Below are 21,500 nucleotides of genomic sequence, written 5' to 3' on the forward strand. Positions count from 1 at the left end.
ATTGGGGGCAGGCAGGAGAGTGGGGTTAAGGCTACATCAGATCAGACATGACCTTTTTGAACGGCAGAGCAGGTTCAATGGCTGCATGGCCTACTCCTGCTCCTATTTCAAATGATCTTATGTTAGCTATGAAATTGTACAAAAACTCATACACTAGTTTAATTTAAGCAAAATAGGCACTGCACAAAATGAATGCGAAGATATACATGCACCAAGTCCATAAAATCTTCAGGCATCTTTGTTGCTACCAGGATACAAAAAATTGATGTAGTATCAGATTCTCCATGTACCCCGACCACCAATACTTTCACAAGACACTCAGCCCACTGCTTCAAATTGATATCAGACCAGTACTTGCAAAAATAAAATCTGCATCCTCAGTCATCTGCTCTCTCAGGAGAAATGTGAATAGTTGGCAGAGAAAACAAACAGGTAGAGCCACAGATGATGAGCTGTGGGGAGCTGTTCAGTGCATACCACAGAAACAGTGACTTGCTTTTACTTTTCATTGGCCAAAACTGCTAAATAATTAGCCATAGTCCACAATTTAATTCTAGCAAATCAAATTCTACAATAAGTAAAATGCACTTTCAATATAAATTAAATGAGAAGCTAATCAATGGGGTGGAAAGAGCACAGAAAGGTCTTTAAAGATTAGCTGGAGCAGAGAAAGAAAAATGATCAGAGACCAAGATAAACACAATGATAAGCAGTCCTTAGGTTGAGACTTTTAACAACTCAGTCGAGACTAAAAGATAAGTCGTCCCAAGGAAGTTGGTGGTAACGATTAGATAAGCATTCACTCCCTCCACCAGCGACGCACAGTAGCAGCAGTGTGCACGATCTACAAGATGCACTGCAGGAATTCACCAAGTCTCCTTCAACAGTACCTTCCAAACCCACAACCTCTACCATCTAGAAGGACAAGGGCAGCAGACACAAGGGAACACCACCACCACCTGGAAGTTCCCCCCCAAGCCACACACCATCCTGACTTGGAAATATATCGGCGTTCCTTCACTGTCGCTGGGTCAAAATCCTGAACTCCCTCCCTAGCAGCACTGTGGGTGTACCTACACCATATGGACTGCAGCAGTTCAAGAAGGCAGCTCACCACCACCTTCTCAAGGGCAATTAGGGATGGGCAACAACTGGTGGCTTTGCCAGCGATGCTCTCACACTATTAAAGAATAAAAAAGCTTGCCTTCTATATCCCATGCCTTTCCACTGCTGAACACTTGACAAGTGCAGGGGAAATAAGTGATTCTGAACATTTCTAGCAAGTATTCCTATGAGGTGAAAAATATGTTTGGTACTGGAGTTGGAACTGCAACTGAAGTTAAAGAATAAGTTACTTGTGGTTTATCATTTCTTGGAATTACTTAGCACCCACCCATAACTTGGATTATGCAGCGCTACAAGAGCTGCTTAAAAAAATAACTACTCCATGTACCCTGACCACTAATACTGCAACACATTCCAAATTGAAATTGGGAAACCTAGGGTGGCAAGAGATATGTTTAAGAGATACAACACTATAATGAGTACAAGGATACTTAAGTAACAGGCATCAAATACAGTTACAAGACTTCTGCAATGCAAGTAGAGAACAAAGTAGATGGCTCAACAACTATAGTGTGTTCAGTAATGGTGTGATTAACATCAGTATCACTGATCAGTATCAGTCCACTCCAAACTTCAGAGTTTTTAAAATATGGTTCCTCTCTGGAGCAATTTTTGCCATCAACACACCATTGATCTAAAAATATCTGCTTTTAGCCTCAGTTAAGTAGGCCCCTTTACAGATCTTGAAATCACTTGCATACCAATCCTGCCTTTCATAATCCTTTTGCAAACTGCTAAACACAAAGATAAGGGAAGTGGAAACTTCTCATTTTGAAGAACTGCAGGAGTTTTGTTGGCTTAGCTGAAAGCTAATTTTTTTTTAATGATATTTTCAATTAAAAGCAGAAATCCAATATAACTTCACTGCTGGGAAATATGGCAGAATCCCATTACACACAGTGGCTCCCTGCAGAGAAAAGAACTGACCAGAACTGGACCAGCACACACCAAAAAGGCCTAGGTTGAGTCATAAGGCAATAAAGAGACCAATAAAAATTTCAACTAATATTTCCTGACAGCCCAGGGTACCCAATCCTTTGATTACCCATACTTGGAACATTCACTCTTTAACAACCCTATCAGTAGAATTCAACAACGGAGCAAAAATGCTGTTTCTGAATGGCATTGAGGTATTTTTGAATCAATGTCTACAGGTTTCAGTAAACAATGCTTTGCAAAGTTTGGTAAGCCAATCTTGAGGGACTATTATAATAAAAGTTCAAAGCTGGAGCACATTTCTAGCATACGCATCCCTTACCAAGGGACAGTGAGCTTCCCCCAAGGACCTTCAATGGAGAAAACCGTCACAGAAACAGAATCAGACAATTGACACCGAGCCATATAGGCCAAAGAGGCTCCCGAATTGATCCCTGATCTGTACTCAGTCAACTGTTCTGATTTAAGCCAGTGGTCTACTTTTCCAGCTTCAGTATCCCTGGGCTCAGAAGGAAATAGCACGGCTCTCTCTCTCGATAATTGTCCAGTGACTTCAGCTCAAAGTACATGAGTCCAGCTCTTTAGTTTGGAAACTGTGCTCACCTTTTGCTTTCAGCTGGGTCTGGAACTTCAGGAGCTGTTGTCATTACCCAAGCAGTTGATCCTTCTCGTTTTCCCCACCAAAAGCAAAACTATCTTTTAAGCACAGTTTATCGGACATGTTTTTTTCCCAAAGTCATAAATCATCATTTGACCCTTTTGTAAACAGTTCACCAGAGTCAAGAGGTTTCCAGCTTCTTTAAAACTGCTTAATTACCTTTGCTTGTAGAATGCGGTTTTGTGGAGATTGTGGCTGTAAAATCAAATTTCTGCCTAACTGAGCTGATTTCCCTATGCGTTCACTACAAGAACATTACTTTACTGTACACTAATACCTTCTGCAGCAATTGCAAAGTTTTCTTCAGCATAGTTGACATTGCCTTTTGGAAGTTAGGATAGGAGCTTCTGGAGTACCTCAATATTTACAGAGGATCTTAAAAAGAAAGTGACACCAGGTGTGAAGACCAAATAATGGCTTGGCTATGATATACGCCTCGATGGTGAAGAAGTCTACTGACATTCATTCATTTGTCTTTCTGACATGAAGAGCCAATCTGAGCAAGGTACAAGCACACATTCTCAACTGGGCCATAGTTATATATTTGTGGTGCCCTGCTCTTGAGGGAACTTGTGCCGCTCATCCTGATCTTCAGCTTGTACCAAGTACTACTCTATTGATTGAGATTCAAAACAGTATAGAATGTCACCACTGCTCATGGGCAAGAATTGCCTTTTCCATGCAAGCACAGGAGATTTAACACCAGTCCTTTTATGTCCTCCCTTCTCACCATCCAAGGGCCCCAAGCACTCCTTTCCATTGAAATAACCATATACTTCTTCTTTCAACTGAGTATACTGTATTCACTGCTCACAATGTGGTCTCTTTGACATTGGGGAGACTAAGCACAGACCAGGTGACTGCTTTGCAGAACACTATCAGTTCGCAACCATGACCTCGAATTTCCAGTCACCTGTCATTTTTATTCGCCACCTTGCTCCCACTCTGACCAGCCATCGCGTATTTTACAGGATCGTCCCTTTATTTTTAAAAAACCTAATTGTCACAGGTTCCATAGCATTTCTGCCCAGGATGCCATTTGCCCCATATTTCTGATATTCTTGTGTTTCTTGGTGTTTGTTGTGCATGCATGACGTCAACCCATACCTGCTTGGAGTTGGACTGGAGCCAAGTATGGGGGAGGAGCACTGGAATACAGCCTCAGTGCCAGACCTCACTGAATTTTCACTAATGTTGCAGCAGAGTACCTAAAGCAAGGACCTATGACCGAAGAGAGGTTCTGGGTCTGCAACCAGAGCCCAGCAGGCTTGAGCCCGGTGGATGCTGAATGAAGAGCGCAGCCCTGAGGTTTGCTTGGGAGCACCCACGACTTTGTGAGGTGAGGGAGGAAGAGGGGGGAGTAAATCAATCCACTGCCACATCCAATGTGGGAGGAGGATCCAGAGTCCAGAACCCTGCTACCGTCATGGTGTGGACTACACCCCTTGCTCCCAGCATACCCACAACACACACAGACCCCCCCAAACAATAGTATGGACACTCCATCCACCCCCAGCTCCTACATTCTTGCCAGCACCCCTGCAACCCACCCCCCCACCAATCCGGTCTCCCATGCCAGAATTCCTTTTTTTTTGCTTGAGAGTTGGTCGCACTGAATCTGACCTTTCTGTCCACAGCCTGCCAGTGTGCCAATGAAGCTTAAAGAACAGCATCTCATCTCTTGACTCAACACAGGATTCAACAATTTTAGATCATAGTCTCTACCTCTATTTTTGTTTCATCTTTTTTTGCTGGTTCGGTTTTTTCTCTCCTTTCTTTATCCCTTCATTTACATTCGGACAGTTGCTATGCAGCCATTCCCACCTCATTTGGACATCTTTTGTTTCTTTACTTCACCTATTCCCACTCCCTTTGGCTTTTATACCATGAACCTTTTGTCATTTTATCACTCCTGCCCCCACCGCCCCCCCCCGCCCACACTATCAGATCTTCCGTCTTGTTCCTCGTCCATCTCTTCACTTACTCAAAACCTATTACATTTTACCTTTTTTCAGTTCTGAAGGGTCATCAGCCTGAAACGTTAATTCTGTTTCTCTCCATAGATGCTGCCCAACCTGCTGAGTATTTCCAGCAATTTGTTATATTTTTCAAATTTAGAGCATCTGCACTATTTTGTTTTTGTAAACATTACCTTTTGTCTTTCAGCTGTTGACCGGCCAACTGTGTAAAGTACTCTAACATAATTCTATTTATTAAATAAAATCTGGTAAAATTATAAATTACTATTGTCTGTTTTTCTGTATTCTACCATTTGGGGTTTTATATACCATTTCTTCTAAAGTTCAGAAAAATAGAACTTTTTTCAAAATGTTGGAAAACACATGACCTTCCTGAAAACTCAGAATAATTTTTCCTGCTTCAACGTCACCCAATAGCGAGTGAGAGCCTCAAACTCAACTGTTGGGCACAGTTCAGATGTTTATAGGCTGTGATTAAAGTGTTTATCACAGAAAATAGTTCAAGGACTAAGAACATTCTGACACTGTCCCTTAAAGGGTTAATGCGAAGACTCTGGTTGCTGCTGTTCCTGGAAAAGACCGCATTCTACAAGAAAAGGCAATTAAGCAGTTTTAAAGAAGCTGGAAACCTCTTGACCCCAGTGGACTGTTTACAAAAGGGTCACATGATTTATGGCTTTGAAAAAAAATGCCCAGTAAACCGTGCTTAAAAGATGGTTTTGGTTTTGTTTTTGGTGGGTAAAACAAAAAGGATCAACTGCTTGGGTAAAGACAACAGCTCCTGAAGTTCCAGACCCAGCTGAAAGCAAAAAGTGAATGGAAGTTGCTCCAAAGTCGCTCTACATTCAGAAATCAACTGACTGCAAGTTCTCCTTGAAGTCCACCTGAAAAGTAGTGTAAGAGTCATCGACCATTTCACAGACCATTGCTGAGAGAGCAACCATAACCCCCAGACACCATTTCAAGCACTCCATCTATCCACTTTCCTTGAACCATTGACTTTTAACCTTTTGACAGAATTCCTCTATTTTAGTTTAGTGTGCTTGCGAGAGAGAATTGGGGTATTTAGAAACAGTAATTATACTTCATATTTCATACTGTATGTTAATAAGCCTTGCCTTCTACTTGACAAGTCTGGTTTTATAATAAACCAATAATTTTTTGAAAAAGCCTGGGCATCAAGTGGTCATTCTGAGACTCAAAGGTAAAGCACATATTTGGCCATATAGCTAGCTGGAGAAGTCATTTAAGTATATGTTATGATATGTGGAGTTGTGGAGCTAGGGACAGGTGTGCACTCCTCCCATCTTGGTCGTAACAAGGCGTCTTTCATTTAACAGTTTAACATTTCATTATTGCTTCAATTATAGTACACTATTTAACAGCTAATTGAAAATGCATTTGGTTACTGTCCGACTCAGACTACAATAGAGTCACTATTAAAAGGGTCGTTTCTGAGGGACAGAAGATGAACTGACATCTAAACTTTAACAGTACATTTAAGTCTGATTTATGAATGGCTATAGAGTGTATGAGAAATTATGCTATAGTATTTTGATACATGAACATGTTTGATAGATACTTGAATGTTTAAGAGCAACAGATTTGACATGTGTAGTGATCTAGATGAATTTACAATACTTTTTTAAAAAATCTAATGCATGTACAGGCAAGATTCTACAATTTACATAAATAATTTTGCCTTGGCACTACAAGAAAACAAGGGATATGGAGAAGGGGAGATAGCACAGATCATCTTACTGGAGGAAGTAGAAACCTCCAGCGATGAGATAAATAAAATTACACTTATTCTAGAGCTGGACGCCATACAAAAAACCGAAAGGCAAATAAGTAAATTTCTCTACAAAACACAATTTGTAACAATAATTTTTTTTAAAAAAAAGTCCTGCCTCTACCTTCCACTTTTAGTGATTAGGCTGCTAGGGTAATAGTAATATGCTTCTAATTCGATGCAACTAATTGTTTATGCAAATTCAGTTAATTACAGATTTTCCTCAGAAGTAAAACTCAAGTGCAAAATTTCCCAAGTGGGAGCATATAGGTGATGCCAACATTAGGTAATGGTACATTGTAATATATTATGAAAAAATTATTCAGTCCTATAACTTGTTAAATTATACTCCTCACACATGACTCCATCAAAACAGGAAGACTCCTCTTTAAATACCTGTTATGCATGCAAACTACAATCACATAGCTTTGTTAGACATGCAAGAGAATCTCTACATAATTAAAGCATTCAGTTTTGTAACAAGATGAAGTTCACTAAATCAAGAGCCATCGGAATGACTAACTACACTTGGACTATGGAAACCTCTTATTACAAAAGGGAGTTTTCATTTTAACTGTTCATTACCACAGGAGTTTAACTGCATTTAATCTCATTCTGCTTAATTTCCCACTTCGCTTCATCCTTGGAAGTAGAGGGTTGCTTGCCTGTAGATGTGAAGAATTACACCCAACTATCAATGACACTTGAGGATTAAATCTCATGGGCGTTTCTCCATGCCACAAATTGTCCTGAATCATCTACCTTTCCCTCTTGTCTCCCATCAAAGAAAACGGAGAACATTTGTCTGTTTTGATCAGTGATTCCTTTCAAAAGTATTCAACTGGATATGATTTGTTTTGAGATGTCCTGTATGAGATAAGGCACTAAATAAATGCAAGCTCTTTCCTCTACTCCACTGCTACAATGCAAAATTCATTCTCAAACAGCCTGATCAACAGATGGATCAGATACCCAAATGATACTGGAGGCTCAGTTTCCATCCAGGGCTATCTACATAGAAGGTAACTGAACTATTGGAGCAACCTGTATAGTGAACTGCAGGAACAGCAACTTTTACTTACAGTCCCTTTAACATAAAGATGTTCCAAGGTGCTTCACAGAACATTAAGTAGTAAAATTTGACACCAAGATATGAGGCAAAACTAGGGCAAAGGGCAGAATGTTTGGTCAAAGCAGTAGTTTAAAAACTGTCTTAAAAGGAGGAAAGAGAGATAAAGAGGCAGTGGTTTAGGGAGGGAACTCCAGACCTTCTGGTCCAGATGGCTGAAGGCATGGGAGCCAATGGAGGAGTGATTAAAACTGGGGTTGTTCAAGAGACTAGAAATAGAAGAGCAGAGAGATCTCAGGAGGTTGTGGGGCTGGAGATTTTTAAAAAAAATTAATTTACAGGATGAGAGAGTCACTGTCTAGGCCAGCATTTACTGTCTATCCTTAATTGCCCTCGAGAAGGTGGTGGTGAGCTGCCTTCTTGAACCGCTGCAGTTCATGTGGTGTAGGTACACCTACAGTGCTGTTAGGGATGGAGTTCCAGGATTGTGACCCAACAACGGTGGAGGAATGGTGATATAATTCCAAGTCAGGGTGGTGAGTGGCTTGGAGGAAAACTTCCAAGTGGTGGTGTTCCCATGTGTTTGCTGCCCTTGTTCTTCTAGGTGGTAGAGGTCATGGGTTTGGAAGGTGCTGTCGAAGGAGCCTTGGTGAGTTCCTGCAGTGTATCTTGCAGATGGCACACACTGCAGCTACTGTTAGTCAGTGGTGGAGAGAGCAAATGTTTGTGGATGGGTTGCCAATCAAGCAGGCTGATTTGTCCTGGATGGTGTCAAGCCTCGAGTGTTGTTGGAGTTGCACTCACCCAGGCAAGTGGAGAGCATTCCATCGCACTCCTGACTTGTGCCTTGTAGATGCTGGACAGGCTTTGGCAAATGAGAAGTTACTCGCCGCAGGATTCCGAGCCTCTGGCCTACTCCGGTAACCACAGCATTTATATGGCTAGTCCAGCTCAGTTTCTGGTCAATGGTAACCCCCACGATGTTCATAGTTGGGGGTTCAGTGATGGTAATGCCACTGAATGTCATGGGGCAATGGTCAGGTTCTCTCTTGTTAGAGATGGTCATTACCTGATACTTGTGTTATGTTACTTGCCACTTATCAGCCCAAGCCAGGTCTTGCTGCTTTTGGGCACGGACTGCTTCAGTATCTGACGAGTTGCGAATAGCGAACATTATGCAATCATCAGCGAACATCCCCACTTCTGACGTTATGATGAAAGGGAGATTATTGGTGAAACAGCTGAAGATAGTTGGGCCTAGGACAGGGAAAGGGAGGGCAAGGCCATGGAGGGACTTGAAAACAAGAATCCAAAGTTTAAAGTTGAGGCATTGGCTGGCTGGGAGCCAATGTAGATCAGTGAGTACAGGGATGATGGGTGAACAGGGCTTGATGCAAGTAAGGACATGGGCATAGTTTGGATAACCTCAAGTTTATGGAGGGTAGATTGTGGGAGATCTGCCAGGAGTGCATTGGAAGAATCAAGTCTAGAGGTGACAAAGGCATGAATGAGCATTTCAGCAGCAGATGTGCAGAGGCATGGCTGGAGTTTGGTGATGTTAGAGGAAACAGGTGGCCTGAGTGATGATGTGTGTGTTTGGAAGCTCAACAACGGGGTGCAGGAACAGAGGTCTGGTGGTTTGTGCGCATAAGTTGAAGATGGTTGAGAAAGTGGTTAATAAGGCAGACAGGATCCAGGATTTTATAAAAAGAGGGAGGATAAAAACAAGGAAGTTGTAAAAATCCCATTTAAAAGACTGGTTTGGCTGCAACTGAAGTATTGTGCCCAATTCTGGGCACCACGCTTGTTCAGGCTAGAGAGGATGCAGAAAGGATTTATGAGAATGGCTCCAGAGATGAGGGACTTGAATTACATAAAGACTGGTGAAGCTTGGGTTTTGTCCTTGTGGAATAGATGGTTGAGATTTCAGCAAATGTTCAAAATCATGAGTGGTCTAGACAAAGTAGTAGAGAGAAACCTGTTCCCATTGGTCAAAGTATTGAGAGCCAAAGGATACTGACTCAAGGTAAAGAACCGATGGCGACGAGGAAAAACTTTTTAAAAAAAAAACACGCAGCAAGCTGTTTGAATCCAGAACGTATTTCCAGAGTGCGCAGCGAAGGCAGATTCAACCACGGCTTCCAAAAGAGAATTGGATAAGCACCTGAAGAGAGAAAAAAATTACAAGACACCAGAGAAAGAGCAGGGGAATGGGACTTGCCGAGTTATTCTGAGAGAGTGGACACAGACACTACAGGGCAAATAGCCTCATCCTCCTGTGCTATAACCCTTCTACGATTATATGATTTGTGATCAAATATGACACCAAGATTGCAAGCAGTCTGGTAAGGCCTCAGCTCAGTTGCCAGGGAGAGGGGTTGAGTCTGTAGCTAGAGAACAGAGTTTGTAGCAATGACCAAAGACATTTGGTCTTTGGTCTTCGCAATGTTTAGCTGGAGGAAATTTCTGCTCGTCCAGTCAGGCAAGCATGTTGCTAACTTAACAACAGTGGAGCAGTTGAGAAAAGTGATGGTGAGGCAGAGCTGGGTGTTATCAGTGTTAATGTGAATCCTGTGTTTTCAGAAGATATTGCCGAGAGACAGCATGTAGATTAAAAATAGGAGGGGGCCAGCGGAGGTAACAGTGCAAGAGTATTGCTGGCGATGATTAAATAGATAAGATCAGAGCCAGGCAAGTGCAGACCCACCCAACTGGATGACAGTGAAGAAGTGCTAGAGGTGGATGGTGGGGTCAACCATGTCACAGGCTCCAAAACAGGTCAAGAAGAACAAGGTCTAGTTTACCTTTGTCACAGTTACATGGGATATCATTTGTGGCCTTTGTAAGAGCAGTTTTGAGACTGTGGCAGGGTAGAACCTAATCTGGGGAATTCAAACATGGAGTTCTGGAAAAAACAGGCATGGATTTGGGAGGCAATGACATGTTCAAGAATAATTGAAGCCATTGTACCTTCATACATATTGAACTTGGATCAATCCTTTGAGGGTTCATCATCAGTATGCATATACATTGCTCTGTATATATTTATCAATTACACTCATGGTGTCAGGAAAATTATAATGGGAGACATGATTTTTCATACCATGTCCATTAGAATTGCGGAAAAACAACTAATGCTCCAATTATAAGCTTCGTACTGGGATGCTTGTGTTGTGTCAGAGAGCATTTTAACCTATATAACCAGGTTAATGTATTGGTGGTTACAGATCTATCACTGCTGGTAATTGCAGAAGCAATCTGATAATTAATAAGAAACATGGTACAGAAACATATCAACGTGAAAATATATTACGTTGAATGCAATTTTATCTATAATTTAGTGGAATTAATATTCCAAATATATGCCCAGTGAGAGCATTGTAAAAGTGGGAAATCATACTCTGAAGTGTAGCCAAATAAAAAGAGACTCATTGAAAGAAAACTTTACTAGTGACAAACATACAAACGAACATACGAAGAAAGTAGGCCATTCGGCCCCTCGAGCCTGCTCCGCCACTCATTAAGATCATGCCTGATCTGTTTGTGTTTCAAATTCCACATTCCCATCTACCCCTGATAACCTCTGATTCCCTTGCCTAAGAATCTGTCTACCTCCGCCTTCAAAACATTCAATGACCCCGCTTCCACCTCCTCCTGAGGTAAAGAGTTCCAAAGTCACACAACCCTCAGAAAATGTTTCTCCTCATCTCTAACAAGGCTCAATGCTCATTCAGTTATTATTTAAAAGAACCTGCATCAGCCAGATTCATATAACATGCCCCAATTAATAACTAACCTCCTACAGAATCAGAATGGTTACAGCACAGATGGTGTCCATCATGTCAGTGCTGGTTCTCTAAGAGCAGCTCAGCTAATCCCATTTTCTGCCTTTCTCCTTGGCCCTGGAATTTCTCTTCAGGAGAAAATTGAATTATTATCTGAAAACCACAACTGAATCCGCTTCCACCATGCTTTCAGGCTGTGTAATCCAGATCCTAATCACTCACTGCATCTTTCATTCTTTTACAAAATATCTTAAATCATTGTCCTCTGGTTTGTGATCCTTCCACCAGTGGGAACAGTTGCTTCCTATTTACTCTGTACAGTCCCTTCATGATTTTGGATACCTCTTAAATCTCTCAACCTTCTCTTCTCCAAGGAAAACAGTCCCAGCTTCTCCAATCTAGCCACATAACTGAAGTTCCTCATCCCTGGAACCATTCTCGTGAATCTTTTCTGTGCTCTCTCTAAAGCCTTCACATCCTTCCTAAAATGTGGTGCCCAGAGCTGGACGCAATACTCCAGCTGAGGCCGAACCAGTGGTTTTTTTGTCAAAAAACAGGTTTATCATAACTTCAGAGAGCAACAGAGTTAACGTCAAGTCCAATGTGACTCTTCAGAGCTCTGATGAAAAGTCATACAGGCTCAAAACTTTAACCCTGTTTCTCTTTCTACAGATGTTGCCGAACCTGCTGAGTTTTTCCAGCATTTTCTGTTTTTATTTCAGGTTTCCAGCATCCGCAGTATTTTTCTTTTATCATAACTTCCTTGCTTTTGTACTCTTTTGCATGTTTATAAAGCCCTGGATCCCACATGCTTTATTAACCATATTCTCAACCTGCCCTGTGACTTTCAATGATTTGTGCACACATACCACCAGGTCCCTCTGCTTAGTATTGTACCCTTTGTTTTATATTGTTTCTCCGCCTTCTTTCTACCAAATGATTACTCACATTTCTCTGCATTAAATTTCATCTGCTATCTCTCTGTCCATTCCACCAACCTATATCCTTCTGAAAATTAACATTATCCTCCACATAATTCACAATAGTTCCAAGTTTTGTGCCATCTGCGAATTTTAACATTGTGCCCTATATACCCAAGCCTAGGGTCACTAATATATAAAGAAAAGTAGATGTTAATGATGTTGTTAGCTAGAGCCTTAACAAAACAAACTTTACAACAATTAACAACTTTTACAATAATTACTGTATGCGCAAGTTACTAAAGGTAAATTTTAAAATGACTAGGGATCAAAGTCTTAAAACCAAGACAGCCTTTTACAATTAATTTCCAAGCTCGGGTGCATCCATCCCAGCATTCCACTGAGACAGCTTACTAACAAAATACAATCCTATGGCAACCATCTAACAGAGAAAATCAGTGTACGCTGATTTTACAAATCTCTTCCTCCATTCAGCTCTTATCCCCGAAGACAGGCAGGCACTTGTTAAATGGCCTAATGAGTTCTAAGGTGGAGTAAAATTCATTTAATTTAATCCATCATACCTAATCAAAACAAACATATACCAATTAGCAATGATCCAAAGGTCACGACCTTACACACACTTTTAAAACTGAGTTTCAGCTGTAAGGTACCAAAGCTAAAATGAATGACCTTCGTACATTTGCACTAAGCCTTTCAAAGCAGTAATGGTGCTTCCTTTACAATAATGGGTTTTGGGATATATCCCATCACTTCTGTAGACGAGTCCCACACAAGCCACAATTCATCGTCCAATGCCTGAAGCAGCAACATCAACTCTCTCCTTGGATTTGGTACAGGAACATGTGAACAAGGGTCTGTGTGAAGTGCCACTACTAAATTGCAGCAGAATAGCCACGTACTGGCCAACCATACTACGATTTACAAAACGACTCTCTTGTATACTAACTTAAAATTTTCACAACCACACAGGATTATTAGCTAATTAGCATCACATCAAAGCATAAGGAAAAAGCAAAATACTGCAGATGCTGGAAATCTGAAAAAAAAACCAGAAAATGCTAGAAAAACTCAGGTCTAGCAGTGGAGAGAGAAACAGAGTTAAAATCGAGTCCGTATGACCCTTCTTCAGAGCATATAAGGAAAATGACAGGCTACTCATTTGCTACACAGAGCAAAGGACCATTACTTTGAAGCTCAAAGTGCTTACATAATGGCCTATATTATTGCAATTTTTTCTCTAACATTATTTCTAAAGCTAAATATTTATGTTCATCTTAATGTGGAGACAACAAACCAAGTTGATAAACTGTAATATGAAGTAACCTACAATGTTGTACCGAAATCTTAATTCTATGGATCTAAACAAGGCTGTCACTGTTGCTCAAGGAGACATACAACCAAAATGGTCCAACTTCAAAACATAAACAAAATGCTTCACAAACAGAAGTTATCACAATATAAGAAAAGGACACACATTCCCACCATGCAAATGGTCATTCGATCTGCTGATTAGACATCCCACAGCATATATATATATATATATATATATATATATGCTGTGGGATGTCTAATATATATATATATATATATATATATAGCATGACAGCCACAAAATTTATGGAAAACCAGAACTGCTGTATTATTTCTTAGTGGCAATAAGACTGACTACCCTACAACTAACAGTAAAGAAAAAACTGGGACTACTTCAAAATATGCACATATCAGGACATCAAGGAGTCAGCTTCTATTAGGATTGTATAGATGGCAGTTTCACCATACCTCTTCCAGCTCAGTCTGCAAGGGGAACTGGAACTGCAGGTGGGGAAAAATAAATAAGTGTAAATGGGATTAAAAAATAAAGCACCAACAGTTGAGCAAAGTTAGATTAATATCTAAAATTTTAACTTTTGAAATCACATGCAATTGTATTAAGTACCTTCCACCTTTAGTTACAAGTGGATGCAAGAGTTATGAATTTTAAAATTTAAATTACTTTAAAACATTTTTACAACAAGCCTCCAGTAGTCACAATACTTTAACACCCACTGTGGATTCTCCAACAAATTAAAATCTAAAATACTTAAGTGAATCACACCACTGTTAGCCAATGATTCAGTATTAAGCCAGGTAAACTTAAAAACCATTTACATTAAGAACTCAATCCAACACAAGGTTTGCACATAAGTTGGAGTTCTGAGCATCTGCAAAACAACTAAAAATCAGATTACTTTAGTATGTTGCATTCACTTACAATCATGGCCATTTGAAATAAACTCCAAGCTTAAATTACTTCAGTTCAGGTCTTCACTGACTTGTTTCTCCAGAGAAATCACCACTGCTCATTAAAACTGAATTATCCAACGTGTTTTTTTTTTTGAAAACTAACTTCTCATCATTAATGCAGATCTACATTTATCTGATTACCCTTGTGGCTATTCTTAATCAACACGGATTATTTAAAACAAAAGCAGAATGGATGATTTCAAGAGCTCTTCGGATGTCACCCGCTTACCATCTGTCCTGAAACAGGACTTTCTGTGCTATATAAATTCTTAATAGTTTTCAATTCTAAATAAAAGCAAATACGTAAGGCTGCCTCCAAAAATGAGTCACTGGGCTGAGAAAATTATAATCATCCTTAATGTGCCACAATCATGTCAAACTGCACTACAATTACAAATCAAAATAACAAAATTGTCAACCCTGCCCCACAGATAGACTTTATAAACAATAATTTAAAGGGGAAAAAACCTATCATCAGCAAGTTAGCAGATTTACGCAACCCAACTATTTTAACACAAACTGGGAAAAAGGGATGCTGAGTCTGTAAACTCTTTTCACATGAACTTGCTTTGAAGTTTATCCATTTATAGTGCACTCATGTTATACTTTCATTCAAACCAGCTTGAGTGAGCTGAAATTACATAAAATACCACTTCTATATTAAAATATATCAGCAATTGTTTTTGCTAAAGGAAAAAATAAATAGGAGCATGAGCAAGTTGTGTCAACTTATGTAATAAATAGCAAGAAAACTATGTCACAGCATTTCAATATAATATCTCACAAACACCTAGGAACACAGCTGGATTGATCTGTAAACTTTACAAGCCCCAAGTTTTATACCAAAATATGGAAACTAATTATAAAGCAGACCTTGGTGAGACATCAAATCAGATAACAGGAGGAGTTTCTGGATTGTTTGTATGTTGAATTCAGGTTTGTGCTTACCAATTGCTGGACTTGACTTGTGCCCATTGTCCAAAAGCAGACTTTACAAAGAGCAAGAGAAATAGCACAGAACACAAACAATGGCTATCACTCAACCATTCACAATTGCAAGAACAAGCTGAGCAGCAGAGACAGAGGTGAGAATTGCCATCATATTCTTTTTATGTAAGATGAAAAAGAATAATTATTTTTTGTCTTCTTCCAATTCACTGCCTTGTTTATAGGAAAGTTGAAGAGGAAAGTTAATCATAAACTTTGAATTTTTATTAAAAAAGTGAAATTATGGCTCTCATTTCCTCCTCAATCCTTGTTTATTGTTGCTCTTTTATACAAGGCATGTGAACTACTGATGCAGATGAGGTATTGAGTTTGCTGAATTAATTTAAGACAGGCATTCAAACAGACTGGATGACTGACTCACTGTTCTGAGGTTAATCTAGCTTCCTCCCACTGTCTGGCCAATCCCTGGTTGTATGTACTCACTTTAAGTAGTATTTGGTTTCTTCCCTTTGAATCTATGACAACAACATTCCATAACCAAGAAAGGAAATAGATCAGGGAGCATGCCCACCTTTTCCACCAGCCACTAGGAAGTGCACAATAGCAATTCCCCGATTAATATCTGCATTTGCCACTCTGTCAGCATCTCTACATACAAGAGAAACTGCAGGCATGAACCCACATCCTGCTGCGCCCACATCAGAAAGGGATAAGAAAAATATACTGAATTTAAATTAATTCTTTGTACTGTTAATTTTTATTAAAAATGCAATAATTGAAATTATACTAGGACCTAATATTTTAATTCACTTTCACTACTCAAACTTTTTAAGCTATTTTGTACAAGCAGATTCATTATGGAGGAAGGGAACAGTTGAGCCATTGGTGACCATTTTCTACAGCTCAAAGAATTTAACCTGCTTGTAGTGGCAAAAGTTCATTTCCAAACCGCCGAGATTAAACAACTTCTCTATTTACCAGCAATTTACTTTGATTTGTTTCTTTACAGTAGCAGGAGTTTAATATTCAGTAGGAATAATACATGTACCACTGTAATAGGTTAGAAGAGCGCATGCATCTCTTCATTCTCTATCTCCAACCTCCTTCAGTCCCACAGCCACACCAAAAATTCCCATTTATGAGACTGCCTTGTACATCCATCCCACCCTTCAACACACCATTGGAGGCTGTCTAACTTCTGGAATTCCTTGCCTAAATCACTCTTCTCCGCCTCCCTCTTCCTTTTAAAAAACCCGCCTCTGACCAAGCGTTTTGAAATCTTCCCAAACATTTTCTCCTTTGGCTTGAAATCTATTTGTATGTGATTAAGTTTCCATGAAACACCTCAGGACATCCTTCTACATTAAAGGTGCTACATAAATGCAATTTAAGAGGGTAAGGATTTCTTTCCCATCTACCAACTTTACAGTCCCTTCCACATTACGAGTTTAAAGTGTGAGAAACTCTTTAGATTTATCCTTACTCTAATCAGAAATATTGTTCTCCCCTCCTGAAAATTAGATTAAACACTGAAATGAGTAAGGCATCACATTCCCTCATGTGGCTAAATGGGCAACTTTAACAACAGGCATTCTGAGACACCACAGGGTGTCAACTATACAGGTGTAAAGTTAAAACCCTTGAATCAGCGTTTCTCTCAGCATTATAAACTAACCTTCTTCCTTCAAATCCAGCCTCACATAAGACACCATCTTAAATTTTAATAGAGTATTCCTCAGTTCTTCAGTATTGTATTTATGACTTAGTTATATTTCTTAATATTTTTCAGATTAAGCAGTGATTAGTGACATTTCAGACTGCCAGATTAACACCTGCAATTATTCTATTATTCTCAATGGCATTAAGCTTTCACCACTCTGAAGGACAGTAATAATCATTGATTACTCCGTGATTAACCAGTGATAAATACAGGTCAAGTTGTAATTAAAAGCACATGGGAGGCGCAGAAAATTCACAAATTGAACAACAGAAATAAAAAGATATTTAATATTTTGGATGGAGTTCCATTAAATAGGTTATATTATCCTCTCCATCACAAGGACTGACCACTTCTTTCTCTAATAATGTCTGTCACTGCCCATCTACTTTGAAATCACAAAGCCAGGCTTTGTTACCTGAAGATTCCGCCAGTATTTGCCAGTCAGACACTCATCCTGTAGACTTAAATTCATTGTAAAACTCTCCTCCTCGTAATGCTATCTCATACCAAGTTATGATCGCTCACTACTTGCCACCTGTCCTATCCTCACTGACAGGACACCGGTAGCCAGGCTGGCAATGCTACAAATTAAAACATTTCAACCCGTGTTTAACTCTGTTCCCAGACTCGCACCCACCATCTGTAACCTCTAAAATTCATCATTCTTTCCACTGCCTTCACTCCACCACTGGCTGTATAAGTTTCACACCAGGTCCCAATCTCTGGACATTCCTTTCATCAAGATGCAAGACCCTTTTTAAAATCCAATTCTGAAGAAGCTTTCGGTTACCCCCCCACCGCCTAAATCTCTCTCTCTGTTTGATATCTGTTCTGAAACAGTATGGGACATGTTTCTAATTCAAAGCATTAGATAAATGCAAGCTCTAGGTATAATCCTATTTTTCTCTTTCAAATAATGCTAGACCAACCATAAACTTCCAACATTTTTTCTTTTTATTTAAAACTTTGATTATTCATGATCTTATTTTTCCCAAACAAATTTTAGTGGTGACAATAATCATGGTATTGAATAATTCATTCCCAAGAAACTAAAAACACCAATTACAGTTTTTAGTAATAAAGATTCAGCATTAGCTCTCAATTTAATAAACTCCAAGGCAACTAGGCAATAATAACCACTAGAATCATGACATGCACTGTAATAACATAAATAGGAACAGGAGTATGCCATTCAGCCCCTCGAGCCCACTCTGCCATTCAATAAGATCATGGCTGATGATCTTGTATTCCGATTTCCACATTCCCATCTAACCCCGATAACCTTTGATTCCCTTGCCTAACAAGAATCTATCTACCTCTGCCTTAAAAATATTCAAAGGCCCCACTTTTGCTTTTATCACCCTCATTGCCTGCATACTGTGTTTGCGTTTCATGGTACTATACTCCAATAAGCATTACTCAATGTCATCAAGTGGTACAATAAGTAGCACTCAGTGACACTGTGCTCAACCAAGCTCTATGAGATACAGTGATATTACTACAGAGCAATATTTTATCAACCTTTATAATGACCATTACTATTCATTGATGCATTCAGCTTGTACTAACCATATGATCAGCACTTTTACAATGTATTAAGATTATATTTTTTAAAAGTTAGTTTTAAGGTGTGGTCAATTATTGTTCAAGGATCATTGACTCAATCACATAGTCACTGAAGGCAAGACCAAGTCAAAGTGGGAGATTTATTTACCTGTTGGATTTTTATACAATTCAGCAGCTTTCATGGTCAATTTCAGGAAATCGTAAATAACCAGATTTACTGAACTGAATTCCACAACTTTGATTTGAACTCAATGCCTGGGTTACTGGGCCAACACCATAAACCAACCCCACCCTCCCCTGCCCCCACCCCCCCCACTCCCACCCCAGCTACTACACCCTCTACTCAGCTCCTTAATGACTACGACGAGTTTGATACTGAGCTGTGCCACAATTCGTACTCAGCTGTGTTAAGGTAGGATCGTTACTTTTCTGTAAAGTCAGATTATCACTACAACTGAGTGAAGATGTACTGCTTACTTATTGACATGGAATTAAACTCTAGGGTGACCGTTACTATAACAACATAAAGTTATACAACACAATGTAGAAAAATGTTCTGTGATATTACATGGAGCTGGAATGACAGGTTAAGACACTGAGACAAAGGAGACATTCAGAGATAATCAGACGCTTGATCAAAGAGGTGGGTTTTAAATGTGAAGGCAGAAACGCAGAGGTGGAGTGCTAAGTGCAAGGAATTCCAGCATGTGGGGAGTAGATGACCGAAATCGGTCCAAGAGAGTTTCAAACACGCTGAAGTTTGCAGAAGGTGAAGGACAGCCAAAACAGCACTGGAATAGTTCAATGTGGAGATAAAAGGCATAGTTTTTTTTTAATTTGTTGATTCATAGATGTGGGTTACTGGCTGCGCCAGCATTTATTGACCATCCCTAATTGCCCTCGAGAAGGTGGTGGTGAGCTGCCTTCTTGAACCGCTGCAGTCCATGTGGTGTAGGTACACCCACAGTGCTGTTAGGGAGGGTGTTCCAGGATTTAGACCCAGTGACAATGAAGGAACGGCCGATATATTTCCAAGTCTGGATGGTGAGTGACTTGGAGGGGAACTTCCAGGTGATGATGTTCCCATGTGTCTGCTGCCCTTGTCCTTCTAGGTGGGTAGAGGTCACGGGTTTGGAAGGTGCTGTCTAAGGAGCACTGGTGAGTTGCTGCAGTGCATCTTGTCGATAGTACACACACTGCTGCCACTGTGCGTCGGGGGTGGATGCGGTGCCAAACCAGTGGGCTGCTGAGTCCAGGGTAAGAATTTTAGTTGTGGATAGGACCAGCAAAGACAAGGATGAGCGATGTAACAGGGGGGTAATTAGGCTCCCTTGCCAATAGAGGGGTTCTGGGGTACAAGCCAGGCTTGATCAATGGGATTTTAGACCATAGGCAACTGGTTCGACCTAAAACAGTGGCCAGGAGAGAAGTGCAATCAGTTGACAACGATACAAAGATTGGCAGGAGAGGAGTGATCCTCCCGACATTTAGCCGACCCCGGCAGGGGGGGGACAGGCAGTTACCAGGGAGGTGGGACGGGCATCCCCCGGTCAGGATGGAACATGTGGTGGAACAGGGCCCCCCACCCGCCCACCCCCGGAGCGGCTGTGACCGATTCCCAGGGGATTCTCACTGAGGAGACAGTCACCATGGTTACTGAGGAACGTTCGACCCCGGCCTCGCCGGCCGGCCGCCCCGTGTTCGGGTAAGAGGCTGCCCCCGGCGCTGTGACTGGCCGCGGCTCCCCGGACACCTACCATTCTCTTCACGGATGAGGCTGGAGACGCTCCGCGTGGCCCTGAGCCATGGACGTGCAGGCGGAGCGGGCGGCGCTGGGGAGCCGGGGGCGGTGGGCGTGCAGAGAGCCAGTGCCGCGGGGCCAGCACCGGCTGCAGCTTCTCTCATAGCTGGGCCACTCCGACTGAGGCTGCGGCCTACACGCATCATGTGACAGGCGCGTGAGGGGGCGGGGCCAGAGTGGGGGGGTGGTGCCGGAGGGGCGCATTTCCATTGGTGCCAACGCGGGTTGGGTGGAGTCGGAATATTAAGACTCCCCGCCCCCGCAATGAGCGTCATCACGGCAAGGGGCGTGGTCAGCAGCGCGGCGCGGATCACGTGAGGCAAAGTCACTCCCTTATTTGTGCAGCTGCCTGTCACATGGTGTTTGCGCAGGACTGGCACGAGGGGCAGGTTGTCTGTCATTGGCTGAGAGGAGGAATGTTACCAAACTGCTGGCAACAAAGTGTCGGGGGACCCGGGACCCCGCCCCCCGCCCCCCCGCGAACCCCATTCATTCCCCTCCAAACCTTCCCACCCTCTAACCTCAACATGATGAAATGGTTCCATTAGGTGGATGTATTTAGTGTTTGCGCTGACTGAGTGCAGGACCAGGGATAAAAATAGGAGTCACCAACAGAAGAACTGCAGATATTTGGAAGAATAGCTTCACAGCCAGAGTGGTGAGAATGTGGAACCCATGCCACATGGAATGGATGAAGTGGAGATTAGGATAAAGTCCAGGCTAGATTAATGTATAGATGAATGATGGGGAATAGAGAGCGAGGAAGAAGTAACTCGATTGTAACAAAAACAAAAATAGCTGGAAAAACTCAGGTCTGACAGCGTCCACGGAGAGGAACACAGTTAACGTTTCGAGTCCATGTGACTCTTCAACAGAACTAAGGAAAAATAGAAA

The 21,500-nt window shown here is 41.2% G+C and overlaps 1 protein-coding gene across 3 annotated transcripts in view; it reads right to left on the bottom strand.

Annotated features, from left to right (window-relative positions):
* The window catches only part of trpm7 (transient receptor potential cation channel, subfamily M, member 7), a 140,157-nt gene extending 119,429 nt beyond the window's left edge, over positions 1-20,728 (bottom strand). For 2 of the 3 annotated variants that reach the window (XM_078530186.1, XM_078530192.1), the window contains exons 1-2: positions 20,563-20,634; positions 14,068-14,100 (exon numbers count right to left, since the gene is read on the bottom strand). In XM_078530186.1, coding sequence (XP_078386312.1) covers positions 14,068-14,100; positions 20,563-20,565 — 36 coding nt within the window. In that variant the 5' untranslated portion in view covers positions 20,566-20,634. Of the gene's footprint in view, positions 1-14,067; positions 14,101-20,562 lie in introns of all 3 variants that reach the window. The other variant, XM_078530188.1, reaches the window with a different exon arrangement.
* Between the last annotated feature and the right edge of the window lie 772 nt (positions 20,729-21,500).

Source organism: Cetorhinus maximus, chromosome 26 (assembly GCF_964194155.1).
Source record: "Cetorhinus maximus chromosome 26, sCetMax3.hap1.1, whole genome shotgun sequence".
Lineage (NCBI taxonomy): Eukaryota > Metazoa > Chordata > Chondrichthyes > Lamniformes > Cetorhinidae > Cetorhinus > Cetorhinus maximus.